Source organism: Terrapene carolina, unplaced genomic scaffold, assembly GCF_002925995.2.
Source record: "Terrapene carolina triunguis isolate 2854851 unplaced genomic scaffold, T_m_triunguis-2.0 Scaffold58, whole genome shotgun sequence".
Classification (NCBI taxonomy): Eukaryota; Metazoa; Chordata; order Testudines; family Emydidae; genus Terrapene; species Terrapene triunguis.
Window position 1 is genome coordinate 84,242,383 of NW_020664409.1, and position 20,458 is coordinate 84,262,840.

Sequence of the window (20,458 nt, forward strand, 5' to 3'; positions counted from 1 at the left end):
CCCTCAGGCCAAAAAGTTTGCCCACCCCTGCTCTAAACCATGCTCCTAAATTTCAGTCTCTTTGTATAGCTGTATGAATACTTCTTACAAGATTATCAACTGCATTCTGAGATCTCCCCTGCTAAGCTATCAGTGAAAGCTCTGGCCACAAGGTAGTGAAACAACTCAGTGGAGAGCTAGCGCACACAGCACAGCACGCTGAGCTCCAAAATCACTGATTAACAGGATGAAGCTATTCTCCACACTCTTGTTCACATGCTGCAGCATGAAGTCGCCAAGGAACTTAATGGGCAGGGGCTAGAACTCAAAAGGTCTAGAGCGCCTCCTTCTCATGTCCTCAGTGCATGGATTAATTGGAGGTAGACACAGGGAGGATACAGAAAATAAATTGGGTGTGAGGACAGTAGGTGCCAGAAGGGAAGGGAAGAGATTCGACAGACGGGAAACAGATGAAGGGAAAATATGAAGCAGCATTATTAACACTAATGCTACTCTTGGTCACCTCAGGACAAATTTAGTAATGTGACGCTAATCACCATGCAAAAAATAAAAAAATAAAATAAATAAATAAATAAAATCATATGCACAAGTACTATCCAGAAGTCACCCTTTGTGGAAGAGCAAGCAAGGCTCCCTTTACCACTTATTCTGTACACTACGCAAAATCTAATTTAGGAAGCGTGGACACTCAGGTTCCCTCCACAATTGGGCTCCATGATAGCCCCAAACAGGTTGATGTTAAGGGTACTGAGGTTAAGGGTATATAGGCTACAGACCTACCCCTAGGGGGAGTCCCATACTAAACAGGGGCATATGGAAAGACACTGTTGGCGATCTCCCCAACAGCTGTATGGTGGATTATTCACCCCAATCCATGCACAAAGCCAGTTACTCTGGCTGCGCGTGAGAAGGTGTGAATTTCACACACCATGAATCTGTAACTTCATTAAAGTCCATCTGCGTTTCAATTTAGAGCTTGGCTACACTTGCGAGTTACAGCGCACTAAAGGAGCCCCAGGCACACTAGCTCACTACCCGTTCACATTGGCAAGGCACGTAGAGCGCTCTGACTCCACGGCTGGAGCGCTCCTAGTACTCCACCTCGGCGAGTAGAATAACTTTTGATGCGCCCCCGCTGGAGTGCCCCAGCATCAGTGTGAACGAAGTGTTGCATTACTGCGCTCTGATCAGCATCCGGAAACGTCCCATAATACCATAATTAAGTCAAGTGGCCACTCTTGTCATTGTTTTGGATGTGCCCTTTGACAGCCGGCATGCTTATCTGCTGCGAGACAAAGCAACCATTACTGTGGAATGCTGTGAGAGCGGCGCGAGGGAGGTCTGCTGCTGTCTGAACTTACAAGACAGCATGCTGACATGCTCTCAGCCCCTCAAAACCCACTCTCTCCCCCCCCACATACACACAACACACTCCCTGTCACACTCCACACACACCCCATTTGAAAAGCATGTTCCAGCCACTTGCATGCTGGGATAGCTACCACAATGCACTGCTCTCTGTGGCCATTGCAAGAGCTGCTAATGTGGCCACGCCAGTGCGCTGTCAGCTGTCAGTGTGGACAGACTACAGCGCTTTCCCTACTGCGCTCTACAAAGGCTGGTTTAACTCAAAGCGCTCTACATCTGCAAGTGTAGCCATGCCCTTAGTCCAGGGCCTTGCATTAGGCGATTAGGAGAGGATTGTGTGGACATATCTTGTTGCATCAAGATGCAGACTCTCTACACATTAGTTCTTTAAAATGGCCATGGAGAAAACTGAAGACTCTCAACCTTTAATAAAGAATATAGTACAAAAGCTTCTAAAGCTCAGTACAATAGAATTGGCTCCTTCTGCTTACATAGATTGCCTTAAAGCAGATGTGCCATCTTAAATGTCAATGCTGGTAGGTAACATAGTACGGTAACACTGCACTTTCCTGCTAACACTGGTGGAGTTTTCAGCATAGTGGAAAAACTCCTCTTTATGAGTAGATGATTTCTTATACTCTCACTAAATGTAAACTAGAATGAGCACAGAGTTATGCTCAGTTAATCACACAGATGGGAATACAGGGGATATATACAAGTATGCATTACTCCCTTTATTCCTTAAAGCTGTACTTTAAAGTAAGTAGGAAAGAGAGGGGGCAAGGAAGATCTTTACCCCCAAAAAAGTACAAATAAAAACAGAAGCCAATACAAAGAAATTTAAAAGTCATTTAACTAGAACATATGGAATGAATAAATCTTTACACTTCTGTATCAACTTATCAGAGGACCTCAAAGCATTTTTGTAAAAATTAGAAACAAAAATTGAAGTTAAACTAGAAATAAAGATAGTACAAGGAAGAGGAAACAAAACCAAAAGTATAATCAACTGAAACAGATAAACAATACAACATCAGAGCTAAATTCAGCTGAAAATAATAGCCAGCTTTCTTTATAAGCCCTAAATCCTATCTCTGAAGTAGGCCTATCTAGCCAAAAGAAATTTCAGCATAAGAAGCAACAAAAAAAAAAAAAAAAAAAAAAAGACAACACCCCCAATGCAGGTTATACTCATCCAGGAGGAGGGGAGGTCATAATAGTCATTTCCATAATCTCATGCTCTAAATTGCAGATTCTCAACTCCCTTTAAAATCCCCACCTCCCACTGCTGTGACGCAAACAGGATTTAATGTAGATCTTGGCTGGAATAATCCTCCCACAGTGCCCAGCTGAGACTTACTGGAGAGGTGAATCATCTAAGATACTTCTTTATAAATTCAAAAAGCTCCTCTCCTGCAACCACTGAATTGCTGCATGGGCCCTTCATCCTAATCTTTAGAGTGCTTCAGCATAGTGGTAAGGAATGAGGAGATGGAGAATCCTCCTCAACAATACCTAGATTTTTTTTTTTATTATTATTACATCTTCAGGCCATTTATTTCACTCTTAACTGACAAGTCATCTAGAAAAGAGTCTGCTCCAATATTAAAACATTTAGAGACCTCATAAGCATGTTCAATGGAGTCTAATTCCCTGAGAACTAGGATACTATATATGGTAACAGAGTTGAGCAGAATCAACTAGTCCAGTCTTGTTAACTCATATCTTCTGCATCCAAGAGGTCTAAAGTCTATTATGGACCAGAAGGCACTGAGATGCTATTTAGGCTGCAATGGACCCTTAGAAATTTGATCTGGGAGAAAAGGGGGCGGGGGAGAGAGAGAAGAGAGGAGAAAGAAGAGTTAACTTGTTAAGACGGAGAGAGAGGGGGACAGAGAACCAAGATGACAGAAAAAAGTAAATTAGCTGCTCTATACTTTAGTTACAAACCAGGATTAATTAAATTAGTAAAACTTCAAAAATGCACTCTCCCCTACCCCTAATCAGTTACTGGTCGTTTTATATTCTGAAACATGGGGTCTTAGAGTCCTTATAAAAGTTATTCTATTTAATGCAACTATGGATGTTTATATTAACTCATTCATCTAGCTATCTTGCCATATATATCTATACTTATATACTTTGTTGGATTTTACTAAACTCTTGGCTAAATTTGCTGGATTTTACTAAACTCAATGAGTTCCACAGTTTAATCACTGTATACAAAAATCACTGTCAGATTAATTAAATGTCTCCTTGTTCTTTTTATTATAGAAAAGATTAAAGAGCATTCAATATTCTCTCTATATACACCATTGATTTGTATACCTATACTATGTCCCATTATATTTATTTTCTAATCCTAATTTGTAAATCCCTTTACCATTCAAGTTCCAAGCCTCTTAACCAGAGGCTGAAAATAGTACCCAATTGTTCAGTGGTTTGGAGATTGGAACAATGGTTTGCTAAAACTAAGGTGAGAAGACCTAACTCATTTTTATTTGGGACCACTCTGGGAGTCTGCATTTTATATCTCCACATGTGAAGTGCTACTGCACTAACCTGTTCTTCTCACCCACATCATATGAGCATTTGTCTTGTTTAGCCGTTAATTGGCCTCAGAGATATTTAGCAATTATAGGTTCACATTCCCCACTCCCAACTCAAATTGGAAAAAAAAAAAAAAAATCAAGATAGAAAACTGAGTTAAAGTTTTGAAAAACGTAATTAAAATAACTAGAATTGTGAAATGACTAAACATATACAATAATTTTTTAAAATAGTGAGGTTTCAGCTTTTCAAAATATCTGCCAAGAATATAAACATAAAATACTCACCCTCTTGGTCTACTTCTGTGATTGTAACCCATTCCAAGGACACATGGAAGCCACTTCCTTTTGCATCCAGTTCATCTTTTTCTACTCGAAGCAGAAGCCCAGCTACTGAATGCACATCTGACTTTACAAAGGAAACACTGTGGGCTATAACAAAGGGACTCCCAAGTTCTTCATTAAACATAATCTGTAAAGCAGAAAGAAGAAAAGAAAAAAAAAAGAAAGAGGTTGGAGGGGGAAGAGAGGAGTCCATAGTAGCTACTTTGCTATCCACTAGAAAAGGAATGAGAAAGTTGACTGAAGCTACCCCAAGGATTTCACTGCCAACACAGATCACTCAGTGGCTTCCGCCTCTGGTTTGTTCGTCCTGCCTCTTTTGCCCAGATAGTTTTGACATTCTTTTTATTATTAATTTGTATATTAAAGTAGCAGCTAAAAGGGCCATTATGCTAGGTACTATGCAAACACAATAAGATAGTGGATACATGATTTGATGATTTTGATAATAAAGCAATCAATTTTGGAAAACAAAATCAGATTTTTAAAATAACCTTCTTTGGTTAGCGAGTTGTTTACCATTAAACTCTGAAGGGTTCCTTTACTAGACAACTATAGAAAACTGTGTATGATAAATGCCTATTATTAATGGAGAAAGAGGAGGAAATTAATCATTTTAAAACTGCGGAGATGGGGGAGCACCTTATTAAAATCTGTGAGTGGAGTTTGGAGCAGCCCAATCTGCTCCTGCATTTTGATGAAAGCTGATCAGAACTGTTTGATCTAGTTTAAATCTTGAATGATACATTCATCTGGTAACCACTGTATTAGAATGTGGGATTGTTGCACAAAAAGAGTCCAATAGTTTGAGTCATTTAAATTGATCCAGAGATGGGAGCTACAGTAATAGAAACTTTGGTTCTGGAGACCATATCTTTTTATTCTGTCTCAGGTCAAACAAGCACTTATTTAGCACAGTATCAAAATGTTGATAAAATTGATCAAGACAAAAAAGGACATGAAGATAGGAATGTTTTAATTGCCTACACATCTATACCAGGAACCGGTGTAATAAAACAAAAGGAATTAGAATTGCTCATTTATGAACAAAAATTCAACCTAGTTGGTACAGCTGAAGTCTGGTGAGAAGTCTGGCATGACTGTAATGTTAAAATCAATGGTTATAACCTGCTTAGGAAGACTGGAGTGCACAGAAGGGGAAAGAGAATGGCAAACTGTCAAAAATGAGATTACTGATTTCCAAGTCACTGACAACTTGGAAGAAAATGATCTTGCATGCTGACAGATCAATGTCATAACAAATAAAGCACAAGACGGGGTACTATTTGGTGTCTGCTACAGACCACCAAATCACACTAGAAAACAGGATGACTACCTCCTTAAGGACCTACCCACAAGATGGAGAAAACCCACTGTTCCATGGTGCTTCACATTGAATAAGCAGTCACTGAATTTTAACAAGCAACAATTGTCCCTAGTCTATAAGTAATGGTGGCACACACACACACACACACACACACACAGAGAGTATAATCTTCTTGAACTACCTCAGTCCTAGAAATTGTGAGATGAATGTGGCACAATTATAAATACTATGTCATTCTACATCATCCAAGGCACCATACAAACCCATTCTGTGGGCACACAAAGCATCTCTGAGTTCTGTTGTGCACATGAATACTGTTCCAGTAATGACAGGGACCAGCAGTGTCTTGGATCCATTCCTGGTGAAATGGCTCAGCTTTGGCCTAGCAGACATTGAGCAGTGCTCAGCAGGCCACAATAATGTGAACAACATTGACAACATTGGCATCCAAACAGTTCTGAAGGCAACGCCATCTTGATTTCAATCTACTAATCCCACATTCCACCACCATTTTACAGCTACTGAACAGGTAATTGAACCTTCTTTTTGCCAGGCCTTCTGCAATCAGGTTACGGATATATAAACTATGGCAAAAGGGGGTAAAGCAGGGTCCACTAGAATAAAGTGGGGACAGTTACTCCATTTATAACAATGTCATTTGGTAGGAACTATGTCCCAGCTTGTCCATGAAGGTAGTCTCAATCTCCGGAAAACACTGGCATCATGCATCTTGTTAGTACATCCTATGCTGGTGTCTATGACCTTGCCCCTCTGGTTGTCCAGGGCCTGCAAAATGATGGAGTAGTATAACTTGTGGTTTATGTACTTATGTGTTCCTTGCAGAGGGGAAATTCTGGGCACATAAGTCCCCTCAATAGCCCCAGGTCAGTCTGGGAAGCCCATTCTCTCAAAGCCAGCAATTATTTCAGGAACATTGTTAACGCCCATCCTGTTTAGGTAAATCACAGTCATGATTGCCTCACAAGCCTCCACAACCATCACCCTATCTGTTGACTTGCCAACACCTAACTGGTTAGTCACAGACCTGTAACAGGCTGGGGAGGCTTCTCTCTGGTGGCTAAAGAGACCCATTTCTGAGCTCACATGGCCTCCTCATGCATATGTTTGGACGCTGAAGGGTCATGGCAAGCTGATTACCAGAATGTCTACTTCTTCATACAAAAGTTCTGGGAGCCACTGCAGGTCATCCCAGGTCCACATGATTATGTGATCCCACCAGTCTGTGCTTGAGGCGTTACTCCAGAAGCGCCAATCTACATATGGAGAATCTGCAGTTATGGCAACAGGCACGAGCATCATCGCCTGGTTCCTCAGATTTTTTGTTTGTTTGTTTTTTAAACACAGACATATTGAGCTTTATGAATTAGGCCAGATTGTACATTCCCTTCAATTAGTCTTCAACTGCAAGCTGCAGTGTATGGGCAGAACAGTAAACTCCCTTCAATGTTACACCCATGGCCTCAGCAGATATATTAAATACAGCTTCTTCAACCACATGAATCAAATCATTCTGATCTGGTCCAGATCTTCTTCTTGAACATCTTCCTAAAAGAGTAAACTCTGTTTGCTTTTCATTCAGAATTTGTTGTTCTGCTTTTTCAGTTTCCTGGCCTCAATCATTATCTTCACCGGTTTCACTATGTTTGCTCCATTATCTGTAATACTGCGCACACCCACGCACCCATATTTTTTTTTTAATATAATATACATAAATAAAATGAATGGCTTGGGTGATTTCATACATACCAACCCACTTTAACAATCAGATTTTTAAATATTCAGAAGTGTGTCTTTCTTTGATCTCTTTAAATGCTGGAGTCGGAAGAACAAATTGTCCTGCAATAATATATCAAACGTTAATCCCTAAAAGGGATCAAATTGTGTGGCACAATCCACTTTCAATGAAATTAGTCATCCCTCGATTTCTTTTTTGATCCCCTCCTGAATGGTAGCTACCAAAGTGGCAATTTTGTCTCGTATACTTTCAGCATTCAGTTTTGTCCCCAGGCCTTCCAGTAAGCAGTCAACAATTTTGCAAAATCCTGACTTCTCCATTAGCTTACATGGTCTTCCATTTACAGTGATTAATTCTAGGCAAGCATCCAGTAAGGCAGGTTCAACAAAAGTTATTGTCGTTGCCTTAGTTGTGAACACGGAGTCCAAAATACCTTGTGTTATAGTAGACTTCTTGATGTGGGTTCACCAGAATTGCATGCATGTTGTCATCATTTATGATTTGTATTTTGTAATTTTTTTTCTAAAGCAAATGCAGCATACTTCTCTTGGTGGTGTCTTTGAGTGTGCCTTTCCAGGTTGACAACATAGTTGAATGGCACTCTGGTTTCCCAATTTGATAAGCACTTTTTTTTTTTTTTTTAAAAACACTGTCATATTTGAAGAACTTTCTTGCATGATTAATTCAGTTGTTGTAATAAAACTATATAATATTTTTTAAATAAACCAAAGGCAATAGTGCAGCCCAGTTGCATATTTCCAGAATCTAATCAAGTATGATTGTGTTTTAGCAAAGTAGCGGCAAGAAGTCTGAGAAGTAGTTCAGAAAGGGATGATCTTGTGTCACTAACAATCCATGCAAGGTAATTTAACTTGCAAACTTTCACAGAGCTTGTTCTGACTCTAGACTCCTCCTTTCCAAATTACAAGCTGCTTCTCAGATTCCTTGCCAGTGACACTACTTTGCTAATACACTAGCAGGGTTAGATTGGGGAGAAGCTGGAAGTAACAACCTCTAGGGAAAATATGGAGGGGCCTAGAGTAGCCAGCTGAGGAGGCAGGAGCTATCACTCCTCTAGCCTTAAGTGTCAGGTTGAAAGGAGGGAAGGGTAGGCTATATTCCTTTTACAGACTTCTCATGCACTCTTGAGGACAATAGAAATAATTCTCTTACATATGTTTGATCCAAAAAGATGGATGGCTAAAAGACCCAGAAGACTAGGGACACTCAGAAATTAGATTTTTAATTTTTCTTTTATATTGAAGCTTAGAGATATCTAGTTTAAAGTAATATACAGCGGATATTATTCCCAGAATAGGTGTATAAACCCAAACTGGACAAGTCTCCTTTAAGTGGGGAACAGAATCCAAACCTTCTGGAAGATAAATAATGATCAAGAGTGATGCAATTTGCAGTTTTGTTATTCCACTAGAGCCTCATGTTTTTATTTGAGGACAATATTTTTAACTTCATGTTCTGGGAAGCACAAAGCAGGTGGCTGTCCTAGATATAAACAGTAAGCAATGTAGCATGTAGATAAATTCTGAATTACAGAATGTATCATCATCGCTCAAGTGATTACACTGGTCTACAATTTGAGAAGTCGTCTGCTTCAGAGATAAAATGTGCTATTTATTATGTATTTTGATGTGCTGAATTCAAATATGACAATTAAAACAACTGATTGGCTACTGTTTCTAAGATATTTAAGTTTTTACATTTTATGTCTATGTATATTGTGTAGATAGAGTTTTAATCATAAATTGTAAACCTAGGTCTTTTCATGTGTTTATGGTTGCTTTACATGATATTTCACCTGTCCTGTTTATGTAACACTTTAAAAATCAGCAAAAGGGTTATAGAAATAAAATTTATTATGAAACAAAAAGGCAAAAAACTATTCTGTACATAGTTTAGTCCTATTCAGTGTCTACTCGGCGCTTCTTGGCTTGTCTCTTGTATTCATTAAATGGAGCATCTCTTGTCACTGTCCAGCAATAGTCTGCAAGCATTGATGGGCTCCATTTGCCCGGATAGCGTTTCTCCATTGTTGCAATGTCCTGGTGAAATCGCTCGCCGTGCTCATCGCTCACTGCTCCGCAGTTCGGTGGAAAAAAATCTAGATGAGAGTGCAAAAAATGTATCTTTAGTGACATGTTGCAACCAAGGCTTTTGTATGCCTTGAGGAGGTTTTCCACCAACAACCTGTAGTTGTCTGCCTTGTTGTTTCCGAGAAAATTGATTGCCACTAACTGGAAGGCTTTCCATGCCGTCTTTTCCTTGCCACGCAGTGCATGGTCAAATGCATCATCTCGAAGAAGTTCACGAATCTGAGGTCCAACAAAGACACCTTCCTTTATCTTAGCTTCACTTAACCTTGGAAATTTTCCATGGAGGTACTTGAAAGCTGCTTGTGTTTTGTCAATGGCCTTGACAAAGTTCTTCATCAGACCCAGCTTGATGTGTAAGGGTGGGTAACAAAATCTTCCTTGATTCAACAAGTGGTGGATGCTGAACACTTTTCCTCCCAGGCTCCAATGACTGTCGGAGTGGCCAATCTTTCTTGAAGTAGTGGGAATCTCTTGCACGACTATCCCATTCGCAGAGAAAACAGCAGTACTTTGTGTATCCAGTCTGCAGACCAAGCAAGAGAGCAACAACCTTCAAATCGCCACAAAGCTGCCACTGATGTTGGTCATAGTTTATGCACCTCAAAAGCAGTTTCATGTTGTCATAGGTTTCCTTCATATGGACTGCATGACCAACTGGAATTGATGGCAAAACATTGCCATTATGCAGTAAAACAGCTTTAAGACTCGTCTTCGATGAATCAATGAACAGTCTCCACTCATCTGGATCGTGAACGATGTTGAGGGCTGCCATCACACCATCGATGTTGTTGCAGGCTACAAGATCACCTTCCATGAAGAAGAATGGGACAAGATCCTTTTGACGGTCACGGAACATGGAAACCCTAACATCACCTGCCAGGAGATTCCACTGCTGTAGTCTGGAGCCCAAAAGCTCTGCCTTACTCTTGGGTAGTTCCAAATCCCTGACAAGGTCATTCAGTTCACCTTGCGTTATGAGGTGTGGTTCAGAGGAGGAGGATGGGAGAAAATGTGGGTCCTGTGACATTGATGGTTCAGGACCAGAAGTTTCATCCTCTTCCTCGTCTGACTCAAGTGAGAGTGATTCTGGTGCATCAGGAACCGGCAGTCCTTCTCCGTGGGGTACTGGACGTATAGCTGATGGAATGTTTGGAGAATGCACAGTCCACTTTTTCTTCTTCGACACACCTTTCCCAACTGGAGGCACCATGCAGAAGTAACAATTGCTGGTATGATCTGTTGGCTCTCTCCAAATCATTGGCACTGCAAAAGGCATAGATTTCCTTTTCCTGTTCAACCACTGGTGAAGATTTGTTGCACAAGTGTTGCACCATATGTGTGGGGCCCACCTCTTGTCCTGATCTCCAATTTTGCAGCCAAAATAAAGGTGATAGGCTTTCTTAACCATAGTGGTTATACTGCGCTTTTGTGATGCAAAAGTCACTTCACCACAAACATAGCAGAAGATCTCTGCACTGTTCACACAAGTATGAGGCATCTCTGCTCACTTTGGCTAAACAGAAATGTGTCCCTTTGCAAAATCAAACACTGACAAATAAGAGAGCACGACACTGTATGATTTCTAGAGCTGATATAGGGCAATTTGTTCAGCAGAGTGATGTAAGCTTCGTTAGGATAGCATCATCCATGACTTCTAGGAATAACATGATGCAATTCAAATCATGTATGACGCAATACCAGCTTCAGATTGCATCATTCATTGTTTTGCCTAAAAAGCAAGTACTGTCCAAACCCAGTCATAGATTTATTCATAGATCCAGTCAAAGATGTATTTTAGTCATTTCTGGTTTAAATTGAGATCCCTTCCCTTTATAACTCTTATCCTCCGCCATTCCCAAGTCAAGGGTCGTATTGACCCAATAGCATATCTTGAAAACTAGAGCCAATCAATAATTTTAAGCATCATTTTCGTTCTCAGTAACCCAGAATTAGTAAAGTTTGACTACATTTATTTCAGAAGCATTTTGGCTGTAGAGCAGTGTTACGCACTAGTTCTCAGGAAAACTGAGCTCATTACTAGTCGGTTTGACCTGGAAAAAAAAGATGCTAAAGAAAACTAGCATACAGTTTAATAGAGGTAATTTACTTCTAAGGACACTAACCCTTTGTTTCAGTTTGAAAGGTGTAGAAGTGTATTGATTTAGTAGGGCTATAATACCTACTACTATATGATCTCGTGCCATTTGTTTTTACATTTTGTCATATAGCCATCACTCCTTTACATGCTAGCACTACTAAACTACTGTTGCTATGCCCGCATGTAGTTATCTTCCTGGTTGCCCAAGCAAAGATACATCTAGATAGAGATGGGTCAAAGATTCCTTGCACCTCATTTTTAATAAGTGTCATGCTTCACAAAGGATTGAGGAGGGTAGCAGGCTACTGTTTAGGACAACAAAAAGCAACAAGACACGCTGATTAGATATACAACACAGCTGCTTCAATTGTACTTCAAAAGAGCCTGAAATCTTAATCAATATTTCAGATAGCCAAAGTGCTATTACAACTTTTGCCATGAAATGGAAGGCAAAATAGCTCAGTTTCTATGCTACAAAACCTTGCCTTTCCAGAAAATGTAGTCATGTATGGTTTTTGAGAAACTCTTAAGTAAATTATGCATCTGGGGAATAAAGGAAGGAAAGTGGTTTAGGTGGACATATCATTCCTGAAGTTTCCTCTCCATGCTTAACTACTTGTTAGAAAAACACTATTAGTAGTGTTAAACTAAATGCAATTAATTACTTGGAACAATGTTTACAAATCCCATTTACTGTGTGTATTAAAACTTAACTATCTATATAAATTCAGAGTCAGAGGGAATAAGTTGTGAACAAAATCAGATCTCACATTTCAGGAAGCAACTAATTATGGAACAGTATTGGGAGGCATGCTTCAAAAGAGTACAACAAACAAGGACAAGTCCTCTTGAGAGAGACCCCAGACTATAACACATTTCTAAGAATACTCTACAGTATCCTTTATCCACACTGTCAAAGTGTCATGCAAGACCCAGATAAATGGAAGTTAACTTATGTGGCACTGGAGGTTTTCCGAGATGTATGGTGCCTATTTGTATTCCACACGTGGGTACGTGTGCGCACCATGCACTTGAGACGGGAAAATCTTGTAATTAGCATGCACTGGTCTGCGCCTGAATCCTGGCTCTCCCTGTGCTCTGCACCCAGGATATAAGAGAAGGTGCGGACTGATTGCCTGTCCCAGGAATCAAGTCATGATCTGAAGCAGAGGGCAAGGAGAATGGGTAATGGAATGCAAATAGGGACCATACAAGTAAATAACCTCCATTACTTCTTCAAGTGCTGATCTCTATGTGTATTCCACATGTGGGTGACTAGTAAGCAGTACAAAGGCTGTGTCAGCAGGAAAGACTTGAATCAAAGCATAATGTATTGTGAAAGCACGAATGGAACTCCGGGTTTCCATCTTACAAACATCCAGCATCAGCATTTTTCGAAGAGATGCTACTGAGTTCACCTGTGCTATTGTGGAATGGACCCTCAACCTGCCCAGAGGAGGAAAATGCTTCAAATGATAGCAAAGGAGGATACAGACAGAAATCCCCTTTGAGAGACTCTGAACAGATATCACTTGTCCCCATGTTCACACAACTAGAGCAACAAATAGTCTACATGATAGCCTAAACAGTTTTGCTCTTTGCAGGTAGAATGCCAATGCTCTTCTGATGCTGAGAGAATGAAATCTCCTCTTCTCACTGGAAGCAGGAGACTTTGGAAAGAATCCCAGTAAGTGAATCAATTGGTTTATGTTGAACTCAGAAATTACCTTCAGGATAAATTTCAGGTGGAGGCAAAAGGATACCTGCTCTTTATAAAATATAGCATATGATGTCAGCCATGAGGACCCCCTACTTCCCTACTCTACTGGCAGACATAACTGTGACAGGAACATGACCTTCATAGACAGGTGGGACATCAAGTACATGGCCAATGGTTTGAAAGGTAGCCTGTAAGTGTTGAAAATACAAGACTGAGGTCTCACTGCAGTGTTGGCATCACTATTGATGTGAATCTGGTAGATACGGGGAGAGTAAAAATAGAATGTGTTGGAAGATGGCATACACTGATTGCTACTAGGTGGATCCACAGAGAGCTAATAGAAAGACCTGACATCATGAGAGTGAGGAGGTAGTCTAAAATAGCAGGAATACCTGCTGACCCTTATAACTGATTCTATCGTGCACAGGTAGAGAAATACCTCATTTGGCTAGATAATATTTTCTGGTAGAATCTTTCCTGCTGTGATTAAGTGTAGTTTATACAGCTTCTAAACATGAACGCTCTAGGTCTGATACTGATCCAAATACTAAGCCATGAGGTGAAGAGAGTCCAGACTGGAAGGTCTGATCCCACCATTTGCCTGAGTTGGCAGGTCCAGGAAGGACTGAATGCTGATGGATTGACATTGGTAGGAAGTCCAGAAACAACAACTGTCTAGGACAATTGGGCGTGATGAGAATGACTCGTGCTTTGTCGAAATGAATCTTCCATAGAACCTGGGGTAGTAGCAGGATGGGAAGGAAGGCGTACTTCAAATGGCTGGTTCAGAACAGCAGGCAAACATTGTCCCTAGAGTCCTGACCTAGTGCTGCTCTGGAACAATATATGCTGAACTTCTTGTTCCTCTGGGAGACAAACAGGTCCCAAGATAGTCTTCCCCACTGAGTGAAGATGTTGTTCAACACTGAATTGTCTAACTCCCACTCATGATCTACTCCTGAGGGAATTCTGCACCATAAATTAAAAATTCTGAGCACAATATTTTAAAATTCTTCAAAATTCTGCATATTTTATTTGTAAAAATAACCCAGTACAATCACGCCAGTTTCAAATATTTTGGTCATTTAAACTACATTACAATGGATTGAGAATAGAAGTGGGGAGCATTGAAAGAAATCCCCAAACCCCCTTTGTCTAACAGTAATGAGCTAGGTTTGATCCTTTATTTCTAGTTATTAGTCAAATATATATGCAACAACATGCTTAGTATTACATCATAGGCAACTGAAGGCTGGGGAATGAAATTCACAATTTATATTGGCTATTGACCATCTCCAGAAAGGTGAGTAGTAAATAGTTAATGGAGCATATTTTGATAGGAAAATTTTGAAGTCCATACATTTAGAGCAGTTATAATCATTAAAACACCATAAACATTTATAAGGCCACGCTATCATTTACAATAAGGGTCCTTTACACCACTTTGGCAATGAAAAGGAGCCTTAAAACTTTTACACGTGTTTTATGCTCCTGGGAGAATTCACTAAGAATGGGAACAAACAACTAACAACAATGGGAACAACTAAGCAGGCAGGCTGCTATATTATGCTCTGCCTGAGGGGACAGAGCCTTCTTCATGCCTACCTCCAAACATCCCAAAGCCTGGACCCTCCCCATGCCAAGCGTGCTGCAATAGCGAGCCAGAGGGACAGAGTCTCTCGTCCACTTGCCCACTCGGCCCCACCCCCTCCGGCAACGACTGACATCTCCTCACACAAGCCCAAACCCTCTACCCTCTCCCAAGTGCTGATTTACATCTCTGCCAGCTGCTCCAGGCTGGGGGGAGGAGCAAGTGACCACTCTTGCGGCTTCCCTTTCCTTCCCCTCAGAAGTCATTTTTCTGTGGGGAAGCAAAGAAATCTGAGGATGATATAAATTCTGGGCCTCCATCCTCCCTTTTTCTTGGGAACTATGAAATAGTTGGAATAGAAGCCTTTCCCTTGTTGCTGAGGTGGCACTCACTCTACAGTTCCTCACTTGAGAAGAGATTCCACTTCCGGTTTGAGGATTTCCTTGTGAGAGTGGTCTTTGAAGGGAGGTCAGGAATGGGGTTTTGGAGGAGGTGGAGAAAAACTTGACAGCATAGCCAAAGTGGAAGATATCCAGTACCCACTTGTCCATTGTTGTAGCTCTCCAGTTGTAGGCAAAGTACACTAGTTGGCCACCAAAGCTGACTTTGGAAACAGGTGGGGATCGCATCCTTGCAATGGTGTGCAACTCTCAAGCGTTCTGTCAAAAGTAACTTTTAGCCAGTAGATGAGGTTGGGTAGCTATTGTCAAGAAGGATGGGGCTGCTGTGACATTCTGTACCTCATGGGAACACCCTACACCCCCATGTTCATCCTTATAATATGATTGTGTGGTATCTAATGCAAAATTTGCCACGTCGGGTGTCTTCGGAAGGCTCATGATGTACTGAGCATTGTTGTTATGGTAATGTTATAGGTTATAATTTCATGTATATAGTTATGAGGCTGAAAATGTTCCTCATGGCTTAAAGCAAGCCCAGGCAAAAACTCTCTAAGAACAGAGGAGCAGTTCACACGTCATCAGGGCATGTATGGGACAAACCCAGCCCAGCCTCACTAGGCAACAAAGAAGGATCTGTTGGACTCTAGAGTGAGTCACCCCCCTTCCTTTGATCAGTTGGGGACTGCGATGAAGTAATGCTCTCTTGACTCTGAAGGGTGGGGGAGGGGTAAAGCCAAGAGGAAAGAAATAACATGATAAAAGGGAGAGATTATTTGCCACGCGCTTCCTCTCTCTTCCACCTCCATCTACAGACGACTGAAGCGCTGATGAAAGGGAAGCCTGGCTAAAGGGCAACCAGCCAGCTTGTGGTGAGAAGCATCTAAGTTTATAAGGGCACTGAAAGTGTTAAGATTAGCTTAGAATGAGTTTTGCTTTTATTTCATTTGACTAAATCTGACTTGTTATGCTTTGACTTATAATCATTTAAAATCTATCTTTGTAGTTAATAAATCTGTTTGTTTATTCTACCTGAAGCAGTGCATTTGGTTTGAAGCCTGTCAAAGACTCCCCTTGGGATAACAAGCCTGGTACATACCAATTTCTTTGTTAAATTGACAAACTCAAAAGTTCACAGCGTCCAGCGGGCATAACTGGACACTGCAAGACTGAGGTTCCTAGGGTTGTGTCTAGGACCGGAGATATTGGCTAGTGTCATTTGGTTGCACAATCCAAGGAGCAGCTTACATGCCAAAGGCTGTGCGTGAACAGCCCAGGAGTGGGGGGTCTCACAGCAGAGCAGGGTGAGGCTGGCTCCCAGAGTTGAGGATTGGAGTGACCTTGCAGATCACCGATCCAGATAATACCAGAGGGGAACATCACAGCTGCATACCTTGGTTTCTGCACCGTTTGGTGCTTACATGGCAGTTCATATGATTGTTGGTGGTAGAAAGGATATGGAAGAGGCCTTGGCTTATATATCTGTTCATGATGCTTCCTCTTTGGGGCAGGAGTATAAATGCCCAAGGTGTGGAGGGATGTCCTGGAATCTTAATGAGTGCAAAAGTTAGCTTGTTTTCTTGTTAAAGAGATAGGCTTCACCGAAGTGCAAATTCTCACTGGTGTTCTGGACCTTCTTGGGAAACCGAAGAGTGAAGCAGTGACTCTCAATGCATTACTGCTCCAGTCACTATAGATCAGCGTGCAGTGAGGTTTTATCCGCAAGTCTACCTTCCTCAACAAGGGCTGGGAATTAAATTCCCCCCACAGGACAGGACCCATTTTTGAACTTCAAATACTTCATAAAATCATATTTTGCTTACATAGCCTGGTAGTTAAAGATTCTGAACTGGAAGCTGGTGGATGTGAATACCTTCTTCCCCAGAAGATCAAGGAATTTAGCTCCCTTGTCTGCATGGGTGGTCTTAGGACGTTGCTGCCTGGATCCTTCCGTGGCTGCTTGTACTACTAGTGAGTTGGGGAGGGCAGGATGGGTGACAAGAATTCTGCCCCTTTTGCAGGCACAAAGTAGCGCTTCTCAGCCCTTTTAGAGGTGGGGTACATGTTGCCAATGTATGCCATACCACTTTAGCTAGTACCATAACGGCCTCATTCACTGGAAGAGGTACCCAAAATGATCCAGTGGGCTGCAGGACATCCAAGAGTATCTTGAACTTCTTCTAATGGAATCTGAAGTTTTACCACCACCCTCTGCAACAGTTCTTGATACTGGTACTCCAGCTGGTACTCTAAAAGGAAGAACCTGCTATGGGAGAAAAACAGCGTGTTGTCAAAACACCGCTAGCTCTTCTTTACCTGCCAGTGGGGCCTGCCGCCACACAGGCATCCCGACCATGGAGGCTTCCTCCCAGGCCTTGCTGGGAATTCAGCCTGCATGCCCTTGCCAACGAAAGCCAGGCCGGGGGGGGGTGAGGGGGGGGGGGGGGGGAAGAACCAGCCAGCGTGACAGATGTCTGTTGGTGGAGTCCTCAGGAAACAGGTAAGAAAGCTGCAGGAGGAGCTGGATCGTCTGTGTAGCGTCGGGGAGTGCAAGGACTTTATCAACTGGACACAGGATGCCAACCAACTACAGATCTGCTCATGGTCTAACCTCCCCAAATGGGTCTCCACATGCCGCCCTTGAAAGAAGGTTAAGATATAACTTTATCACAGTTCATAATTTATAAGTACCTACATGGGGAACAAAAAAAAAATTGATAATGGACTCTTTAATTGCACAGATAAAAAGTATAACAGGATCCAATGGCTAGATATTGAAGCTAGGCAAATTCAGAATGGAAGTAATGCCCAAATTTTTAACAATGAGTGTAATTTACTACTGAAACAACTTACTGAGGGTTGTGGTGGATTCTCCATTACTGGCAATTTTTAAATCAAAATTGGACGTTTTTCTAAAATACATGCTCTAGTTCAAACAGGAACTAACTCAGGAAACTTCTGTGGCCTGTATTATGCAGGTAGTCAGACTAGATGACAGTGGTCCCTTCTGGGCTTATAATGTATGAACTACTCTGAAAAGTGTGTAGCTCTTTCCAAGATTGAATCCTAAAACAGGAATAGTATGAGAACGACACTTATAAAAACTAATATTTTAGCAAAACTTACCTCCCACTTTTCAGATGCAGCATCTCCACGTTTGCCCGTTTTAATAAGAAACAAACTTCCTGTTCCATCTGAAATGGTAACCCAGGTAGAAGATGAAAAGTGTATTGATGCACAAAGGCGATTATCGCAAGCTGTCACGTCTGAAGGTAGCCTGAATACTTCTCTCGGCTTTCGAAAGGCAGTGTCCTATAAGCAAAAAGCAATGAGATGTTGACAGAATTAGATATGAATAAAACATTTCATGAATAGTTGTTTTATTACACCCAATTTTAGATTAAGAAACCTGTTCACCAGCTTCTCTGCTAATAACCTCTGCTAAATCAGACAAAATATACCCACATTTCAAGTTTAACTGCATGGTACAGATCAAGCTAATTCTATTTTATAGCTAGCTCTTACATCTGTCACCACCAACATGCTAAATATTTTATATTAAGAAATTATCTTTCATCTTAGAGCACTTTACAAACTGAAATAGACATATAGTACAAACACAGGAACACTTCATCCACTACTGAGATGAAGCCACTTCCATGTTTCAGTTCTCAGCAACATTAGACTGTTTAGGACTTAGCTGATCACAATCATATTTAACTAAAGCTGCAGAAACATTTTAGTTAGAATATAATAGCCCAAGTTGGAATTTAACGGGGAGTGTGAAAGTTAACATCTCTATTCTCATAAGAAGTGCTAGGGGACAGAATCACAGAAATATAGAAGTCCCATCAAGTCTAGTCCTCTGTGTTGATACTTAATGATCAAGAAGGGATCAGACTTCAAATGAGTCTCAAAATCTCCTTTATATGCAGATCTAATAAACAGAGTGGACACAGCTGTTCCAAATATTAATTATACAGTACTATCAAGGCTGCCTGCTCAAAGCAACAGTGAATTATGGGTTCTCTACTTCATCCAGACTCTAGGTCTTTATTGAAAGAAAAATAATTGGTACTGTAAATACTGAAAGGTTACTCTGGATTAATAATAATAATAATTAAAAAAAAAATCACACCTTCCAGAAACTTACACACATCCTTTGTCAAAGGTTCATATACTTTAAGGCCAGAACAAACCAGATGGGCTCGGGATAGAACAAGTTATTTTCCTTCATTAATTAATCAACTATTATAAACAGTCCAGATTTTAACCCAAATCAAGAATCTGAGAGTTTTAAAGATTGAGAACACCATGGGAAAGCCAGTTGGTCAGATGTTCAAAGATTTTTTTAAATTGATTTAGAAATTAAAACCAACTTTAACTGGCCTATTAAGAAATGCATTCGGTTTCTCAACTTTCTAGAAAAGTTGTTTTATACAGAAAGCTACATTTTAATAGAAGTGATGGCTAGAAAACAAGCAAGCAAACAGTAACTGATATCAGTCTTTTCATACATGACATGGTGGGGAAAGGATTTGGATAGGACTGTGCAAGCTTAATTCAGCCTTTTGTGTGCATGCATTTTGACAGTTTTTAATGTCAAGCTGACCAGTCTATAGATACCCAGGTCATCCCATTTACTCTTTTTAAACACTGGCACTATATTACCTTTCTTCCAGTCCTCTGGAATTTTCCCAATGTTCCAAGACTTAGTGAAAAAAATCATCAACACTTCTGAGTTTCTTGGCCAGCTCTTTTTAAACTCTCATATACAAGTTGTCTAGACCTAATGTTTTAAAAGTATCTAACATTAGCAGCTGCTGTTTTATAGCCTGCTCAGTTAATGTTGGAAAGAAAAGTATTTCATCATACGACATGACTACATCATCTGGTTTTTGACCCCAAATACAGAATGGGCATCTCTATTGATCATTTCTGCCTCGTCTACATTATTAACTATTCTACCATTTCAACTGAGTAACGAACCAGTGTCATTCTTAGGATTCCTTTCGGTTTTCACATTTAAACTTACTGTTCTTAACTCTGCTGGCCATTGTTTTCTTCTTTGGTCTTTTTGCTTTATCAAATTTCTACAATTTCTAGCTTCTAACTTGTATTAATTTTTATCAACATCACTTTATTCCATTTGTTAAAGAGAGAGATGCGTTCACTTCCCCTCTAAAACAGTTTTTTTC

The 20,458-nt window shown here is 40.7% G+C and overlaps 1 protein-coding gene across 1 annotated transcript in view; it reads right to left on the reverse strand.

The window, feature by feature from the left end:
- The window catches only part of NUDCD1 (NudC domain containing 1), a 120,215-nt gene that overhangs the window by 59,542 nt on the left and 40,215 nt on the right, over positions 1-20,458 (reverse strand). The window contains exons 3-4 of the mRNA XM_024194772.3: positions 18,387-18,572; positions 4,206-4,389 (exon numbers count right to left, since the gene is read on the reverse strand). Coding sequence (XP_024050540.1) covers positions 4,206-4,389; positions 18,387-18,572 — 370 coding nt within the window. The remainder of the gene's footprint in view (positions 1-4,205; positions 4,390-18,386; positions 18,573-20,458) is intronic.